This window comes from Zootermopsis nevadensis, unplaced genomic scaffold (assembly GCF_977971745.1).
Source record: "Zootermopsis nevadensis isolate Lab colony 2312 unplaced genomic scaffold, Znev_1.0 Znev_ptg000002l, whole genome shotgun sequence".
Classification (NCBI taxonomy): domain Eukaryota; kingdom Metazoa; phylum Arthropoda; class Insecta; order Blattodea; family Termopsidae; genus Zootermopsis; species Zootermopsis nevadensis.
In genome coordinates, this window is record NW_028259134.1 from 21,353,114 (window position 1) to 21,372,631 (window position 19,518).

At 39.3% G+C, this 19,518-nt stretch overlaps 2 protein-coding genes and 1 long non-coding RNA gene across 5 annotated transcripts; 1 reads left to right on the top strand and 2 right to left on the bottom strand.

The window, feature by feature from the left end:
• Positions 1-116: 116 nt before the first annotated feature.
• LOC110836563 (serine hydroxymethyltransferase, mitochondrial) lies at positions 117-10,041 on the bottom strand. 3 transcript variants are annotated; one of them, XM_022077879.2, is made up of 11 exons: positions 9,908-10,041; positions 7,420-7,533; positions 6,882-7,028; positions 5,592-5,671; positions 4,669-4,869; positions 3,795-3,999; positions 3,001-3,140; positions 2,556-2,721; positions 2,065-2,320; positions 1,491-1,598; positions 117-1,152 (listed from the first exon to the last, which is right to left on the bottom strand). In XM_022077879.2, exons 2-11 carry the CDS (start codon positions 7,462-7,464, stop codon positions 1,022-1,024), a joined length of 1,479 nt encoding a protein of 492 aa, XP_021933571.1. In that variant the 5' UTR covers positions 7,465-7,533; positions 9,908-10,041; the 3' UTR covers positions 117-1,021. The 3 variants fall into 3 exon arrangements, with proteins under 3 accessions (XP_021933571.1, XP_021933570.1, XP_021933572.1); XM_022077878.2 differs by lacking the exon at positions 9,908-10,041 and adding an exon at positions 7,775-7,912; XM_022077880.2 differs by lacking the exon at positions 9,908-10,041 and adding an exon at positions 7,645-7,733.
• Cht2 (Chitinase 2) lies at positions 10,031-17,318 on the top strand. The gene is made up of 8 exons (XM_022077881.2): positions 10,031-10,162; positions 12,634-12,846; positions 13,154-13,313; positions 13,986-14,082; positions 14,385-14,600; positions 15,153-15,341; positions 15,855-15,974; positions 16,273-17,318. The coding sequence occupies exons 1-8, from the start codon at positions 10,075-10,077 to the stop codon at positions 16,567-16,569; spliced, it is 1,380 nt and encodes a 459-aa protein (XP_021933573.2). The 5' UTR covers positions 10,031-10,074; the 3' UTR covers positions 16,570-17,318.
• Positions 17,319-18,416: 1,098 nt separating this feature from the next.
• On the bottom strand, positions 18,417-19,474 carry LOC147875113 (uncharacterized). Its single transcript, XR_015537334.1, has 2 exons — positions 19,208-19,474; positions 18,417-18,770 (listed from the first exon to the last, which is right to left on the bottom strand). It is a non-coding gene; the product is annotated as an uncharacterized LOC147875113 (long non-coding RNA).
• Positions 19,475-19,518: the final 44 nt, after the last annotated feature.

A 19,518-nucleotide genomic window follows, 5' to 3' on the forward strand; every position in this document is an offset into this window, starting at 1 on the left:
CGTGTTTCTGACACTTTGGTGTAAGAACCTTACACCAAAGGGTCAGAAACACGTCTGTTGTTAATTCATCTCACATCTAAGAGGGACAAAGAGTTTCAGACAAATATGAAACAACATACAGAATCAGCCAATTATTGCAATGTCAAGTAATAATTATACAAAAATAAGTACACCATATACAAAAAAACATAATATTATACATCAGCTCTAAAGAATGCCACAAAAGTATGGACAGCACATCACATTACAGAAGTCTGCAAACACAACCAAAGGAAAAAAAAATTGCAACTACGCAGATAAATGCTATATATAACCTGCAAACATATGCTCTGATATCAATGGTTTGGTCACCCATTTTCTTTTGATATTCATATTCAACACAATTCTTTTTTCCTAAATGACATGACAAAAACCATGAAAATGTCATGTCACTGTCAACTTGACCTCTTGAAAAAGATAAATATTTATCTGAAAAATTGGATGATGGGTTTAACTTTTTTCTGTATTCATTAACTTGATCTTCAAATGACACTCTTAATGCCGCTGTCTTGTCTGTGGCTTAACACGGATGTAAGGTCAATCATAAGGCAAAATACGGTATTTTGCTTGCACAACAACGAAGTAAAATAAATACTGTCATTTAAAAACAAACAAAAAACCTTCTATATCTAAAACACTTCTCATGAATATCAGACTTAGTGGCCGACTACTCTGCTTAGAAATTTCCATGATCTTTCTTAGTCTTTTAAATATTATTAGGACAAAATTACTCTCCAAAAACTTACAGTGTGAGTATATCCAATGCAGTATCATGTCCATTACGTATCTGTCCTACAAAAGTGTACCACAGACAAAATATGCCTTATGATCCCTTTACAACCGCCAAGGGTCGCAAATATTAACCTCAGATGGTCAACGTCATACATCAGCGCTGTTGGCTAGTCCGCAAGCATTCAAATTATCTGCATAAATGCAAGTCAGTCAAAATGGCGCATCATCGACAAATTATCAGCTCAGGGTACTAATGATCATCAAAGCCAGGCATGGGAAACTTTTGAGCAAAGTTGTGCACATCATTTCGCAGGTCCTGAAGCTGGCGTCTGATGTCTGGATCAGAGCTTAGTAAATCTCTGAAGTCTTTAATTTTGCTGCCTACAAACAAGAATAAGCACAACGTTAGAGGACTGGAAGAAACAAACAGAATCATATGGTCCAGTACATGAACCGCAGTAGAATAACACCATATTTTTAAATCGCGCAATTACATAACAATATAAAAGACGATTCAGTACTTACCTCTGTCAAGTACGGTTCTGTCCACATATTCATTAATTTTATGAACAATGTGAAAAGAAAACAAAAAAAAATAATAAATATAGCTGTGATGATAGTATCTTACAGATTAAAATAATATTTCCTTCAGGTAGCAAAGGTCCAGTAGCGTCCCCCAGCTATCACTCCATGTAATAAGATATTCATTCATTCATTACCCGATTTGATCTTTGCCTCTGCTGCAATAGCGACACCGCGGTCCAGCATTTCTACCACTTTAATGAAGTCTGCCTCTTTGAACTGCCGCGATGTCAGCGCAGGTGCACCTGTCAATAACCAATCACATAATTGTACACAACTTGTACATCTTATAACTTACATATTAATTATGTTCCATAAGCATTGTCATCATTACATTTATTTCACATAAGGAAAATAAACACAATTTTCTCATAAAAAATTTACATAATATTTTCATACATTTTGATACATTTAATGTGGAACTCGTTAATAAAATTCAACTCGGCCAGTCACTGCAGTCATGTTGCATAAAATTTAAAATTAATTTTTAAGAATATCTACATATTTACAAGATCAAAAATTTTCACACATTATCTACAAAACCCAGCAAAGTAAAAATGTTACGTTACATACTTCTTCATTATGAAGAGCCACTTCCTCAAAAAAGAGCTTCTAGTGACAAAGATATAAAAATGATAGATTTATATTTTATGACAGTTCACATAATTAACTGAAATTCTGAAGTCGGAAATGAAGAGCTCAAAATCTTACCAAGTCTAAGACCACTGGGATTCAGAGCGCTGCGGTCACCAGGACAGGCATTTTTGTTAGCTGTGATATGGCACGCATTGAACACAGATTCTACGCGTGCGCCATCCAGACCCTTGGAGCGCAGATCCACTAACACGAGATGTGTGTCTGTCCCACCAGACACCAGAGCGTAGCCTCGCTCAACCAGAGCCGCAGCCATTGCCTTTGCATTGCGTAGGACCTGGCTCTGGTATTCACGGAACTCGGGCGTGCGAGCCTAAAAAAAGTAGAACAGAGTTTCACAGTGCTCACTGTATCAACCTACAAGTCCAGTGGTGTTACAACACAGAAGACCAACATCTTTATCACCATGAGAACCTCGGATCTCACCGTCAGAATGCTCTCAACAAGAACGTAAATTCCAACATATCTCTTGGACAATCACACAAGTGATGAAGAGAATTGCGCTGAGTACATCAACGCCTCAGAGTAAGCACCACCTCCATTTTCACCTGTTTCAGGGCCACTGCAACAGACGCTATGGCGTGGTTGTGAGGACCTCCCTGCAGAGATGGGAACACAGAGTTGTTGATACGACTCTCATAGTCATATTCAATGGGCTTTCCTGTTTTCTTGTCTACCGACTTTGTGCCTCGTCGGAAGAAAATCACACCGGACCTTGAAAAGAAAGCGATGCTTGCGTTATGCATTCAGAAGTAATTTCAGAGCACAAAAGAGTGAAGATGTCGATAATCGACCACCGGAGAGACTAGGTGGAGGAAGGTATGCAAAACGGACTAAGGAAAGAGTGGACAAAGAAATGAGAAAAGTGTATATGGGACAATAAAGAAAATTTGAGAAGACTGTCATGGAAACCCTCAATATATGACGAAGCTCCTACAAGCGTCAGCAGAAGGAATACACATTAAATCTTACTGAACGTAAGCTATTAAATACCTCCCTCCACGCAGGGTCTTGTGTGTCGTAGTGGTGACAATGTCTGCATACTCGAATGGAGATGGGATGACCTGCGCAGCCACGAGACCTGAGATGTGTGCCATGTCTGCCAACAACACAGCCTTCACTTCATCACAGATCTGAAATATAAAGTTTCTGTGTCTTGTTCCAGCGGCAAAAGTACTTACCTAGCATCCTTTGACGGCAGTGACTACCACCACCAGCTACTCAACAGGGTCACAGAGGTTATTATAAAACTGGAAATATGAAATAAGGTTCAGAATAAGGTTCAGTAATTTTACAGGTAACTTTGTGAGAGTGGACACAACTGAACTTCTAATTCCATCGAAACTAAGCAGCATCAATATCATAAATATGAACGAGACAGCTAAAAACATTCATGAATTTGACAAGAACATCTATAATAAGTTTTTAAATATATGAGATGTTAGAAATCTGACAAGAAAATAAAAGTGTGTTCAAGGGAAAAAAATAATATTACATACACTAAGATGGGATATCGTATCAAAGCGTCTCACAAGAAAGGTAATATATAAATATCGATCAATAAACAATTTTTAAACTGATAGCAATGAGAATGCCAGTCCTTATTTTTATGTAAACTCTTCTTTGGATTAAATTACAAGCACATGGCCAAAGAAAAATCAAATTTTGCTGCCTTGTCAAACACGTGCAAAGTTCTGAAAATAATGCTTCAAAAGATTCAATGAAGAAGATAATCAAGTTTCCATGAGTTACAGACAGTTACCAGGATATAATCCTGTATCTTATACCTCTCTGAAGCGCTTGTAGTCCAAGAGTCTGGAGTATGCTGACGTCCCAGCAATTATAAGCTGTGGGCGAAACAGCACTGCGGTCTTGTAAAGCATGTCATAGTCAATGAGTCCAGTGTTGACATCAAGACGATACGGCATTGATTCAAAGAAGATTGATGTGGCAGACACCCGCTTTGTATCGGTCATGAAGCCATGGGTAAGGCTATTAACACAAAACAATATAAAATTGTCGACATAAACCACATATTTATGAAAATGAGAGGGCAGACAGTCAATGCCATGAAACACTGTCACCAAAGCTTCCATGGAAGTTTCATCCTTTAGAAAGTTCCATGGAAGCTACCCTCCTCCAGGGCCTTTCTTTTACAGTAATATATTTTGTCCTCATTCCCATTGGCTGCTCCGACCCCATATAAATGACTCGCATCCTGAACTTGACTCCAATCTACAGTGAAAATGGAGACAATATATTCCTCCAAACTGTCGGTAACTACTTACAAGATTACGCAGCATCACAAAACAGAAAACCACAATCCACAACTACACGACAGCGAAAAACTAAAATCCTGCATCACTAAAAAGAAAGAAAAGAGTACAGGCTGTCCTAAAAGTAGTCACTCCAGAAATATCTAATTATGGAGGCTAAATATACTATACTTGCCATATGAACCATATCTTGAGCCAGATTAAACAAGTTCATGTCCTCACAAACTGTTTTGGCAAATTTTTGATTGTCAGTGGTTATGAGGCATAATTTTTGACTTCTCATTTACATTACAATTTAATTCTGTCATGTCAGCACGATACTAATTTCATAAACACTGTTCTTACCAGCAATAAGCGCGTTATATATACTTAAAAACTGACTCACTGTCCTCCGTGCGGCAAGTCGAGCCCCATAATGCGATCATGCGGTTTCAAAATGGCAGAATACGCTGCAAAGTTGGCTGGAGAACCAGAATATGGTTGAACATTGACACCCCACTCAGATGAGGTGAGATTGAATGCCTCAAGCGCCCTCTTCTGACACAGCAACTCAATCTTATCGATCACCTCCGTGCCACCATAATATCTGGGAACAGCAGAAACACCATTCTGCAGTCCATGGGTGGAAGAGGGAATATTGTGTGATATATTTTTAAAAATTTGATTTAGCCTTTCAAGTCAATAATATATGTACCAAATTCACATCTTGACAACGGGATGGCTATCATGACTGACAGTCTCCATCTAAATATTATTTAAAAAGTAAACTCTTATCTCAAAGGAAACACAATTCATCTCCATTGCAAAGATCAAGTGGTTATGGAAATAATAATGGATTATTATGAGAATTATAAAGAATCCATAAATACACACCATGCACAGCGCAGATTTACTGATTGGTAAATCACATGGTACATAAACTTACTACTGGGTTTTGAGGGGTTCGTAAGTATTTTAGAAATATTGTATTCACGCTGGAGAACAGGAAAAGGAAGATGACATATCAAAGCAAGTATCTGCAGAAACACTTCCAGGTTATAACACCATATCAAATACTTCTCCAGAGAAGAACCTAACCTAAAAGAAGTACAGGTATACAATAAACAGTTGGCAACAGCTGTTGCTATTGATACGTGACAAATACGGTTGATGTTTAAAGAATAAGCAATCACTCGAGGAAACAAACACAGAATTAGCTTCCCACGTGTTTCCTTATTATAGCAATACAAAGAGAAAATTCTGCCAGTACTCCACATCCTTGTTACATTTAAATTACAGAAATCAGGAAGCAAGCAGAGAGGGGCATACCTCTGTCCAGGATAGCCTTCAGAATATTTGTTGTTGAGACATGAACCCAGAGCATCCAGCACGGCTCGACTTGCAAAATTCTGGAAAAATAAACATCGGTAAGGAGCATACAAGGTAAGTCAGGGTGCTGCCATCTTCTGGATTTATTTTAACTATGTAAGGATACCATGTCCCCAATCTGAATTTACTGGACACCTTTCTTGTTTGCAGGTACTGGTGGACAGTTTACTTAAACATGAGACGATGACAGCCCTAAAGAATCTGCCAGAAGTTTCCTGTATTCTGCTCTGTTAGGAGTAGTTGACTAGATAAAAGACTCAATAACAAAGATAAGGGTTTATATCCAGAACAGATGTAAAAGGTAAATGTTGAACTGAGGGTCCTTAAATATAAAATTCGGTACTTGTGGGTTATCGGGACACATTGCTTTAAAAATAGGTTAGGTTAGGTTAGTTGTCATTTATTGAAATAAAATATAATAACTTTCAAGTATATGTCATTTATCCACACACACATTAACCTAACCTAACCTATTTTTAAAGCGATGTGTCCCGATAACCCACAAGTACCTAAAATTCTTATAGAATATTTGTGTTGAAGAAAGTGTGACTGAAAATTTCACCAAAAACAACCAGCTTTTTCAATGCGATATAAAAGAAATATATAGAAATAAAGATAATGTTTCACAAAATATGCCTGCTTCAGGGTACAAAAACAGAAACCTCATCTCACGCAGCAAAGAAACTGTTGAAGCTACAGCCTTATGCTTCTACATTGTGAAGGAGCAATGCTGCAACTTCACAAACATAATTTTAAAGTAGAATGTTATGACAACATCCTTTTCCTGGCTCGTATATGTTGCAGTGGTACACAGGAGCATTTACTGATGCATAAACCTGTCACCTGTTTCACAACTAGCAAATCATTCTGTACAAGCTAAGCAGTGTCGCCACTATTTCTTTACCAACTCTTGTATGTGTTTAACAATGCTAGTAAAACTACAGATGTTGATAACCAGGGCTCCAGAAATACAACTTAAATCTACTAACCACTGATGAAAATAAACTTGCCGACAGACTAGCAGTTATTATTGATCGTATATTTGACACTGATCTCCATTAACTCTTGAAATCGCAAGCAGACAATTGTTTTTCTAGATCCCTGAAAATAATTTAGATCGAAACATCATGCAAGTATAAAAGGTCACTATAATGTAAAGACAAACCATGGGTAAGATAAAGGCTCCTTTTACATATGCATCACATAATAAAGGGGTATGGATTTATTCACCTCCGATGCAATGAGCTCCAATCCTGACTTCTGTCTCATCTTTTCCTCGTGGATAAGAGCCCACATTTCTGGATCATCCTGCTCGAGGGTCTCCTGTCCTGTCCACCTTGACATCAGGCAGTGCAAAATGGCAGCCCTTCTGCAACCCTACGGGAAAAAATCTTCACATGTATCGCTGAGGAAACATTCAAATGAAAACACAAAAAAAAAACCATTCGCAAATCACATTACTGTGTTTGTTAACATAGTTTATATAAATTATATATTTTTTCTTTTATTATAATTTCCATTTTGTTTCTGATGTATATTTTCATCAAAACATTTAAGCAACAAGCAAAATATAAAACTAATGTTATTTCTTCCTGAACATTACTCCATAAGGTGTAACATCTAAAACTTTGAAAACACGTGTAACATAACCTAAATGTAACCTCAAATTACTGCACAAATTAAATTTCATTTCATAATTTGGAAATGAGATTTCCTACAACTTCTTACCGGCGTTATTGGCCATTAAAAACAAATACAAATCACTCACCTGTCGAACATTTGATGACACAAATGGCACGAGTACAGACAACATTGCGAACGGCAATTGCTAGTCGTCTGGTAATCTACACACTTGATGAGGGAAATGAGCAGGGTTAACAGTCTGGAATGAAAGCACAAATAAAGATATATAAATAAACATAATGGATGCTGACCTTAGATTGCCTTGAGGCCAACCAGTACAGTCAATAAAAACCAATAAGCTGAAAATCACGTTTTCAAGGCCACACTTCTGGCTTGCCAGACAATTTCGAAACTTTCCCCTTCTGAGAGTCAAATAATCAGTGACAAAAACTAACTGATATATGAAAACCCGAACATTCTAAATTCATGTTCCTACTGACCCTTGATCCATATTTAGCATCAACTCGCGTCTCTTGAAGAATTTCGTTAAAACTGGATAGAGGTACATTGAGGATATTTGGCTATACGGCACGACCTGTCTTCCGTTAATGCGTGACTGCTGCTTCTGACTGCCCAGGTTCTTATTCCCTGCGGCACAGCCGCCAAATTTCCTGAACTATATTTGTGTCTTCCGTTGAGATATCAAGAGGATGTTGAGAGGCGGAGAGAAAGAAAAAGTGGTGGACAGATGACCAGATTCTGGACAGAAATCAAATAGTTCAAAGTTATTAGAAAAAATACTTGGCTTTTATTTAATTTGAAAATCCTAAATTTTACGTTCAAAAAAATTCTGCACAGACTGGTATGGGAAGTTGCAGATGGCTGTTTCGAGCAGAATACTGTGTTCACTATTTTCAATCTCTGTATGAATGGTATAAAATAACAATATACATATTTTCAAAATTAGATATTGTTATGATGTCTGTCCTACTGACTTGTACACCTCATTAACCATTAAGTAATTACAGATACAAATCAAAATTAAATTTCTCAAACATTCACTCGACACCCTCATACCGAATTTAATGAATAAAATATGTAAGCAGGTGGACAGACAGACATATAAATCCCCATTATGCACTTGTTTTGTGAATGAACATAAACACCAAGGTCAACAATTTACATAATCCTGAGATACCACTGATGACCTCTCATTGTCACAATCTAAAACTGTATGATTGCCCTATCCTTGCCCTTCCACCATCTTCCTACTTTTTCACTTCAATTAATATACTTCATAATGTGTTTAAATAAAAAATTTAACAATATGCAGAATTTATAAACTGTTTTTAATAAAATATTTCAGTACACTGCTGATTATAACAGCTTGCAACACTTCCAAAAGCATTCTTTGATATGGTATTCCTAAATGACGCAGTAATTTTTGATATGAGCTATAACATCATTGCACAGGACAAGTGTTGGAGAGCGATGAAAATTTCAGAATGTGAAATGGCAAACATAAATAAATATACCATTTTGTGGCCTTCCAATTTATTACACCATGTAGTTTTATGGATGGTAACCAACATTTCAGATGAAAATCTATCCTGAACATAGAGACAACATGTTTTTTTTAAATGCTGGTAATCACCTGCAAGATTGTATTTTGGTACAAAACAGAATACTACCATCTGAATTCTCTCCATGATGAATACCTCAAGCAAATAAATAATCTTTATCTTGCATCTTTTAAAGAAATCATGTGATTCCAAATGTGACAATGATTAAAAAGTAAATTGAACTGGATTTCGCTGGAAACGTATGATAACGAGGTTAACAGTACAGGTCAAACCCCAGCCATGGAACCAGTTTTGTTCGGTTTCATCAGATAAGTCAGTGCTTATACATACTTAAAGGTGTCATGTTTCTGGCTCACAGACATAAGAAATGATCTGAAATGTTCTAAAATTGCTGTGATTCAGAAGACGACCATGAAAGTTTGACCTCACAAATATTTTTATTTTAATGTCTCAGGAATAACAATGATTTATTTCAAAATAGAGCACTGTCTGATTTGGAATTCCATGTCAGAACTATGGACAGAATGCTACTTCAGTGGTCTTATCCTTTGATTTCAAGAATAAATAGAAAAAAATATTTCCCATTACGACAGTAACTAGCTGAAAGTCGACAAGCTTGTGATGATATGAAGTTCTTTGATGGACTTGTATTATTTATTTCCCTTTACATGTTTCACATTAAACTTACAAATTAAAACTGATACTGCTTTTCCGCTTGCTCACAGCTCTGATGCTAGAGACAGTACACGCCTCTGAGATCACTTTCTCACAGCAGGGACAACAGTTCAATCCCATGAGACTTCAAGAAGTTTCATAATGGATGAAATGGTAATGCAGCAAATTTCTATTCAAGTTCTACAGCTTTCCCTTCCTAATCATCATTCCACCATCCCTCCACATTCATCACCCTGACCAAGCAGCACATTATCATACATTTTGGTTTTATCTGGAGCAATACGAAAGAATTCAGGATGTCATAGAAAAGGGCGTAACAGACCAGATCCTATAAGGGCACATGAAAGATTCTCGGAAATTGAAAGCAGGCATTACCTGGCGAATGACGTAATGCCAATACTATTGTGAAGTCGGAAACCACCTCAGGTCACAAACTAACGGTACTGACGGGTTATGCTCGTTCGAGGGCCGCTCTTTCACCGGCTGTTGTGGGCTTCTTTGTGAAGGTTGCGTCTGTAGTTTGTGAAAGTGAGTGTTTCAATATGGAAGTTCGCAAGACGCCAGCGTTCTTTATACTCCTGTTGCTGCCTTTGATTTCCATCACGACGGATGTGGACGCCTTCCGAGGGGGTAAGTTGGTTAACGTTTGTTGATGTCACTGGCTTGTGCAACTTAACCGGATGGTGGCTGGTGTAGCTTAATTCGTACCTTGTTAACAATAGTTTTCTTTTTGCTTGAAAACGAAACCGGTTTATTTCTTAAAACGAACTTTGACATCTTTGTGGGAGGGTAAGCCCTGTGCTCAAGCACCAAAGCCATGAAGGTGCATAGGAGAAAAGGAGGCAAAGTTCCTCTCTGTCTCAATCCAAGAACTAGACGTCGCGTCGTGGTTAAAGCTCGGAAGCTTGCGAGTTCAATTCTCATTCCATATGTTGACTAATCTGACTTCTCGGTTAGTAAAAATGGCCTCTTTTCAAATTTATTCGTAATAATGCTCCCGATCTACGCCTTGTAATCTGAAACTCCATGGCGCAGAGTTGCACTTGAGAAAATTGTTGCCACTAAACATTTCAAGGAATTCCCCGCCTCGTAAGAAATACTGTTGCCTCCTAAAGATGAATTTCAATATTATCCTTCCGTCCATACCTGTATCTTTCAAATCGTTTCCTCCCATCACGTTTTCCAACCAGAACCCTGTACGTATTTCTCATCTCCCATGCGTGCTACATACACCTCCCATCTCATTCTCCTTCATTTGATCATCCTAATATTTGGCAACGAGCATAGTTATGCAATTTACTCCATCCTTCTGTCACTTTATAACTCTGAAGTCCAAATATTCTTCTTCCAAACACCCTTAATGTGAGAGACAAAGTTGTTATTATATTTAAACGTTTTTGGCCACTGGATATGTTTGAATTCGTGTGTTATATCATTCATTCATACCCCTTAATGCGTTCTTTGCACGAAGAACATAAAGTGAACGCGTAATGTAGGCATGGTGTCTGTCCGTTCGCCCTCGTTTTTTAGCTCTCTAACAGCAGAACGCAATTTCACGGAATTAAATCATTAAATAATTTTTCTTACTGTTGGTTTGAACCTAGCTATAGTCCATTATTGTATGAAGCTCGTATAAGAATTTGTGCCCCTCCTAGAATGGTTTATCTTGCAATGTGATATCTACAGTGCGATTACAATTTTATCTTTAATAAACTGGTATTAAGGTCAGTGGTCAATACAGCGTGCGGGATTAGAAGGAAAACATCTATGAAATACGCGATCTGTTTCCACTCTTGTTTATTTTAATGAACAGTGAACGGCTTAAACACAAGAGACAAGAGACCATTTTTTTGTACAGAGCTTGGAACATCAACCTCGACGATCAAGCGTCAAAACACAGACCGATGAACCAGGAAGTGAGGAAACATGACTTTGCCGAGCTACCGTACGGGATTACCGGGTTGTTTCATTTTCGCGAAATCCCGAGTTATTTCCATCTCTACCTACTACGTGATGCGGTCATGGTTGCCTATGCTGTTGGAGAAGTCTTACCGGTTGCAGCTCTCACAAATCGATGTGTTTAGACCTTTGACTTCACCGGAAACGCTATTCCCGAGAAACTCTTGTCTTGCGATAGGGGAATTGTGAAGAAAACAAATTTATGAACTGCCTTGGGTTTTTAGCGGCCATATATATCAGCTGTCTACCAGTCAAATGAAATCCTTGCTGTACTGAATTCAATACGCAAAATTAGGAAAGTGGTAGAAGTTTAACAACAAACAGAAGCAGTTATATTTATATTGTGTCAGTGTTGGTCTCCCGACTGAATGTTTAAATATTACTTAGATTACCAATGTTGAAGACTGAGAATAAAATGTTTTCTTAATCACATTGCCAGGTAGGGTAGGCTGTAATCGTCATTTTGCGTGTAGACGTATTCACCATATCGGAAAGTATACATCAGATGAACAGATGGAAATATTTTACCTATATTATGTACAATTTTGGAAATAGAACTTTCTTCAGACATATTTGATTTTGGTCCAAGCAGTTTAAGTGTGTCTTTGTAAACTTCAGACTGCTTCCACAGAAAGCACTCCTCTTAGGTCGACAGTGCGTCAGTAGTCCTCTCAGGCCAAGGCATAACCTTCCTATCTCAGCATGTGAAATCATTTTCACTCTCTGTTTGGAATCCTAATAGTATATGCATCCTGTTACGCAACATAAACATGGGATGAATTTTAATCATTTTGGTTGGGGGGGGGGGGGGCAGCCACTAAGAAAATATACCTTTCATGCTGTGTATTGTGTGTCCTTTACAACATGTACCAATTGACTTGGGTCTTCACAGGGTCAGATTTGGATGTGCTGGGGCCCAAAGTTACATGACAATATGAAAAGAAATATTAACGTTTTAAAGTTGTTATGTAGATGGAGTGGAAAACCAATATCATTTATTAACGCTGGTACTCTTAAGTTGTGTGTAAATTTGCAATGAAAAATTTTAGTTTGTTATCAAGTACCAGATTGCCTTAAAATCCATTTAGTAGCTTCAGAAAACAAGCTTGCAGACATGACTTCCCAGTGACTGCTTGTTGCAGGAGTCGGGGGTGCCACCGTGCACGGCCGACTAGTGGTCTGTTATGTGAGCACTTGGTCCGTCTACCGAGTTGGCCGAGGTTCATGGTCGCTAGATAACCTCGATCCAACACTCTGCACACACCTCGTGTATGCCTTCGCTGGGCTCGACAACAGGACCAACACAATCCGGAGCCTAGATGAGTACCATGACCTTGAGGACAACTATGGCAAAGGTGGGTCTTGAATGATGGTTTAAGTTGTGCAGATAATGGCAGCAGTTGCGGGGGCCAAGCAGACATCTTCAAAATTAAAACTATCTTAACCAATTTTTTTAACTGTTTCCCTGACTTGTGTTTGATTCACTTTGGTACCATATCCCGGCCAGCAGTGGGACCCACCAGTCCCCTTCGGGCTTTTTCATCATGGGAAAAGCAGTCAGGATTTGAACCTGACCGCATGCCTCCATCCTTTACTGTATTGAAGTCAGTCGCTTGTCCTGAACCGAGTTTAAAATTTAGATTAAATGTGCGTGTTACACAGGTAACTACAAGAAGATGACTGCCCTGAAGAACCGTTACCCACATCTCAAAGTGTCACTGGCTATAGGCGGCTGGAACGAGGGGTCAACCAACTATTCTATCATGGCTTCAAATCCCGCCAGCAGACAGACCTTCATCAGTAGTGTTTCCAACTTCATCAGGTAGTTAGAGTTTGAACTGTTCCTTAGTTTGTGGGACTGTTTAATGTATTAAAATAACAAGTACAACACACTACCTCACTCACTACAGATGAGAAATGGTATACTCCGCCTTGAGTAAGCAAATTTTCCAAATGCTTTCTTTGTCATTTCTTCATAACTCGCTTATTTTGATGTTCATTTATTACAGATACAAATATACAGTTGCAAAGTAAAAATTACCTTAGCCCCGTCATAGCAACTTAATGTCATAAGTCATCAAACTTCCTCAGTACTCTGTGAGATTACAAAATTGAAAAGTCCACTACAGCCTCTGTCAGCATCCACCACTGGACCACACCTAGAGCCAACTCGTCCCATTTAATGTATTATTTCCCAGAATTCTATTTCATTGCGGTTTCTTAAAGGAAGACACAGAAATGATTGTCAATGAATAATTGCAGCTGTTCTGGCATTCAGGGAGCACGTGCCACTGACAAACACTTTCTTTGTCCCAAAATTCTGTTACAATTTAGTGTATTGCCTTATTTTCTAATTCCTTGTTAGGACACACGTGGCTAAATGTTTCAAGAACACCTTTCAAAAACAGGTGTGCCCCATTCACTGGTTTGTCTGTTAAAGGTACCAAAATGATGTCGTTGTTACGCTTTTCACAGGTTGTGTTGAATGTTGCAGAAAATATGGTTTTGATGGCCTGGACTTGGACTGGGAGTACCCAGCAAAGAGGGGTGGGGCCCCTGGAGACAAGGAGAACTTTGTACACCTTGTAAAGGTGAGCATGACGAAGTAAAAGTTATCAGCGATGCAAGGAGAGAGAATGAAATATAATACTAATTGCCGAATCATCAAATAATACGATTATTCATGAGTAATGAATTGAAAATGATAGGGAAGGAAGTGATCGCGGACTAATTGAAGGTACCGTCTCAGAATTTGTCTGAATGAACTGAGAACCAGAAGAACATTAGTCAATATAGTTAACTCCAGTCTGAGAACTAGCTTTCTTTTTAATTGGATCTCATCGCAATTTCCGTGGCTTATGGACGGGCTGCTGCATTATAATATGTGTTGCAGGAGTTGCGTGAGGAGTTTGACAAACATGGCTGGCTACTGACTGCGGCACTGGGTGTGGGACAAGACACGGTCGACGCAGCGTACAACATACCGGCGCTCAGCCGGTACCTGGATTATATTCATGCGATGTGTTATGACCTTCATGGCTCCTGGGACAAACGCGTGGGGGCCAATGCACCCCTGAAATCCACACAGCCAGATGACACGCTCACCGTGGTAAGTTCCCTCCAAATGCATTTTCTACACATTCCTGTGGACTGCCTTTGCTTTAGACTATACACATCACTTAACTTGATTTTGAAGTTTGTAAATATAAATAAAACTAAATATGGAGCGTATGTACACGTTTCTTTCTAAAGATGTCTGTCATATATATATATATATATATATATATATATATATATATATTTAGCTAGACTGCACATATTTCACAGTATGCCTAGAGTCTCAAGAGCTATGCTGGCGGTAGCATAGCTACTGGTAGGTCCTCCCTAGCCAGATTGGTCGAGGGGGAGAGGTCAGACTAAGACAGGTACCCTGGTCCTCCAGGTTGGGGGTTGGTCGCAAGGCTAACAACCTTGCACATAAAAAGGAAGATGTTTCGAAACCTCAATCAAAGCCTCCGACAGACGGACCTGACAGAGGACCGAATGGAAGAGGAGAATTGAGGAGGCCATCGACCGAATACGGACCGGAGAGCCATAGAAGAAGAAGAAGTCCTAGGTTTAATAATAGCATACAATTAGCGTCAAGCGTTAATGTTGACAGGAATATGCAATCAAGTACTTGCTGAAGCAGGGAGCCCCGGCCCGGAAACTGGTTTTGGGACTGCCGATGTACGGCCGTACATTCCTGCTGGAGAATGAGGACAACCCCATGGTGATGGATGTACCTGCAAGTCCTAAAGGTTTCCCTGGACCTTACACCAAGGAGGATGGATTTATGGGATATAATGAGGTATCTAACACAGTCAGCAGTTACAAAGAGAGGGGTCAAAGTGCTCTGACGACAGAGTACAACTCCAGAAGGAATTTCAATGCATTTATTTACTACTTAATCTTTGAAGATTTCTGTCTTCTGGGTTATTGCGCTGTGTAGTCTGGTCGATGTTAACCAACGTTTCAGAGGTCATACTGCCTCCGTCATCAGGCCCTGATGACGGAGGCAGTATGACCTCTGAAACGTTGGTTAACATCGACCAGACTACACAGCGCAATAACCCAGAAGACAGAAATCTTCATATTCACCGCTGTGAGAACCTCAAGTCTTACATACTTAATCTTTATCTAGTCTCTTAAAGCATATTGCCCAGGATAAGGCAGTTCGATTCTGGGTTCACACTGCAGATGCCTGACGCTGCTACAACCATTGAGTTTAAAAGAGGTCTGACCAACTACATCAATACTTTCGTTATTTTGAATAAATAGGATTTTTAGATAATTCCTGCGTAATCCATCCGTTTGTTCCCAGATATGTGTCAATATATCGAACGGTTGGAAGACATTCTGGGATGACAACTCCATGACGCCATATGCAGTGCAGGGCAACAAAGTGATCACGTACGACGACGAGCGCAGTATCGCAGAGAAGGTAAATGTTCTCATGGTGGACTTGTGAGGCAGTACTCAGGTCTAAAATGAATCGTTTCTACAGGCGGGACTTCTGTTGAAATTGTGTTAATAATTTTCTTGATGCAGCTTTCAAAAGGGTAATATAGGGTAGGCTGGGTTGGAGGCTTCAAAACTCTTCTGAACAGATAGGAAAATCCCTGTTCCTGCCAGGAATTAAATCTTAGTCATCCAGCCTGTTGCAAAATATTTTACTGAGCTATTCCGGCTCATGATGAGTTACAGTAAGGTTTTTGACACTTCATTCCTGTTTCTTTCAGGTCAAGTTTGCCATAAAACTCGACTTAGCCGGTACAATGGTCTGGTCAGTTGACACTGATGACTTCCATGGAGATTGCATCAACAACAGTGGTGGTGGCTCCAGTAACTATCCGCTCATGAGGACAATTAGCAGGACAATCACCGAGACACTGAAGGAGAAACAGGAGGAGGAGGAGGTTGATAAGAAGCAGACAGGGCACACCACAGAACAGCCATCAGCAGCTTGCAGGCATGAGGCTATGCTGGCGGTCTTGGTGACCCCCTTCGCTGTTATTCTGCGTATGGCTACCGTGTGAGGGTTGTGACAATGTAACAGATTTTGGTGTGACTTGACGAGAATAGTTTGAAGTAATGAGGATAAAATAAAAAATAGACTGCATTTTGTAGAGTCAGCTGGCAGCCAGGGAGACAGATTTAATGCAAAAGTACTTTGAGGTACTTATATATTGTATTGCTTGAATATGTTAAATGTATTTTATTTTTTTATAGAGACGACAATTATGTTGGACATGGATTACTGTCTAGGTATATTTAAACTTTATTGGCCTTTTTCTAAACTGTTTAACAGCTTGTCGATTTTGACGTGCAACGTACGAGGATGCTGCTAAAATATCTTCTCATTTTGAACCAGTTTGTAAGCAATTATGGCACTGGAATTTTGCCCACTGCTCTAATTGAATTGCTGTTGTGCTTTTCTGCTCTAACTTGGATGTAACACTTATGATAGGAGGAAAACTCTTACTGGCAGACGGTCCAGATCCATTTGTGAGGTTATGTCATTCCCATAAACGCACAGTTTTGTCAGCTCTCTGAGATAGGAGTTTCCAGACGTGAGTCAGATGGAATACTAAAGTAGTACAAAAATAAATAACATACCTCTTGTATACTGTGTGTTTGTATGTGAAGGGGAGGGTGGGGTTTAGAAACTTTCTTGCAGATTTACTGTTTAAGAGTGGTACACCATTCTCAAGAGAATACAGTTTTCTTCTCATTGTAATGGCGCAAATTTTGTATAAAAATAAATTAAAGAGGAGCTTACTTTGGAGATTGTTTCAAAAAACTTAATATCCTCCGACTGTGAATGTGACCTTGAGCTTCATAAAGATGCTGCAGCAGCAGATCATAGCCGTGTGGCCAGAAGCCGAGTAACAGAAAATTGCCAATGTTTCTGATGTGCTTACTGCTGACATCGGTAGTTCCAGTTTCCCTGTCATCTGAATGTTATCTACCCGACACCTCAGTTTCCAAATACATTTGCCGAACAAAACTGAGCATGTATTTCTTGTTTCCCCAAGCCATGCTAAAAACTTGTCCAGCTTATATTGGCCTCCTACATTTCATTACTTGCATTGTCTGCATAAATCTGGTGTGTGCGTGTGTCATTCATTCGTGGGCCTCTAACAAAAATGTGCCAAGATGTGTTCAGGTCCCTCTTCCAAAATTTAAGATTAATTTTGACGTTTTCAGCCACGGAATTAAGAGACCTATATTTGTATTAATAAAGACCAAGAAGCTCTTCGAAGCTCAGGTATTTTTCCTAGTGGTTCGTTCAGACATATTTAAATGTATTTTTTAACTAAGAGAGAGAAAGACGCTTATCCAAAAGTATCATTGCATCTCAACTGGAGGAACACAGTAACACATTCTCGAAAGTAACGGGAAGAAATGTGTCCAGTTTTCCCGAACGCCATTCTTCAGGACAGCTCTGAAGATGGACTGGACACCTTTCACACCTCGGTCCGTAGTCTCACGCTTACAAATCCACCCAAACCTGACCCAACAACCTTCTACTCTCAAAATGAGAACGGAAAATCAACCCACGTTATAAAAATTATAAATGTATTTCCAGAAGGTAGCTGCCTGCACCATCTAGCGGTCACAGACAGAAACACGTGCTCAAACCTCCTTCTATCGGCAGCTCACTGTCGTATTTCCCCTCCACCATGTAAAAGGACGACGACAAACGACAGAACATAGCATCAACACCGCAAGAAGCCAGCCGAGGCCCAGACATTCAGTTGTTCCGACGCCTTAATTCGAAACGAAAATGTGCCATCACCTTGGTAAGAAATAACGTCATCTGAAATCCTCTATTACAACATTCCAATATAAATGTAAGCAAATACACAAAGAAATCAACACAAAAGCTGCTAATTATTTATTACGCAAAACAGACACCACATAAAATTACCTTGACATGCGTGATATATTTTATATCCTCGTTACGAAACGAAGTGCATCTATTCTGGTAGGAGACGCGTTCGATCCCTTGTCGATACACTTCCCCTGGCCAGCTGAGCAACCAGAAATGGTATTCTGACGCCTATCCACGTGGATGAAGAAGGCGGAGCGTGAAGCTGACGGCGCACTCCCATCTGGCCGACTTTTAAGAGGGCATCCTGTCTGCACAACTCGCCATCTTCACCAACATTGGTGATTAGAGAAATTTCATAAACTGGTAAGCATGTTATCTCAATGGTACACACTTTCACGGGGCCTGAAACAAACGAAAGACGTTCTGTCAGAACGGTAACAAACAACTTGAGGTTAATTCAAAAAATCACCTCAGACAACTTACCCCTGCTTCTGACTCCCTTCTTCTTATTGTCTTCATGTAAATGTAAATTCAGACGCACAATTCTTGGTGGATTCGCTGTACGTTTTCGTATTTCTTATCACGAACTGAGAGAAAAATCTGTTCATTGCAGTCGAACTTATCATCAAGTACAAATCAAATGAATTTAAAATACGATATTCACAGTCGAACGCCACCAACCCGAGACATTTAATGACGAAAATTAAACGCCGCCAAAATTATCTTCCTTACTTCGACTATCATGTGAGAACGGAAGCCAGACTTGCTTTGTCACGACACTCCGTTGAATTCGAAGATAAAACGAAGTCCAACCTGCAAAGTTCCCTCCCTGCACTTACCTTGTTGCTCATGAAGGAACTGGTCGCCAGAATAAGTCCGGTGTCAACTCAGCTCGACGTAAAATGACGCATTCGATTGAAAATGTATTTCAACGCCAGTAACTTTTTTTTCAATACGTAAAATCTTAATTCGGTTGCGTCTACTGGAACGTGAAACGCAAAATGTAAACGTCACGGATGCCCGTTTATCGATAATTAAAAAATGCATAAAACAATTACATCTAATTATTCGCTTAATGCGTTTTTCTGTGTAAAAAAAAACATTCGATGTCGTTCTCTAATGTTGAATCTTGAACTCATTTTGTAGACAA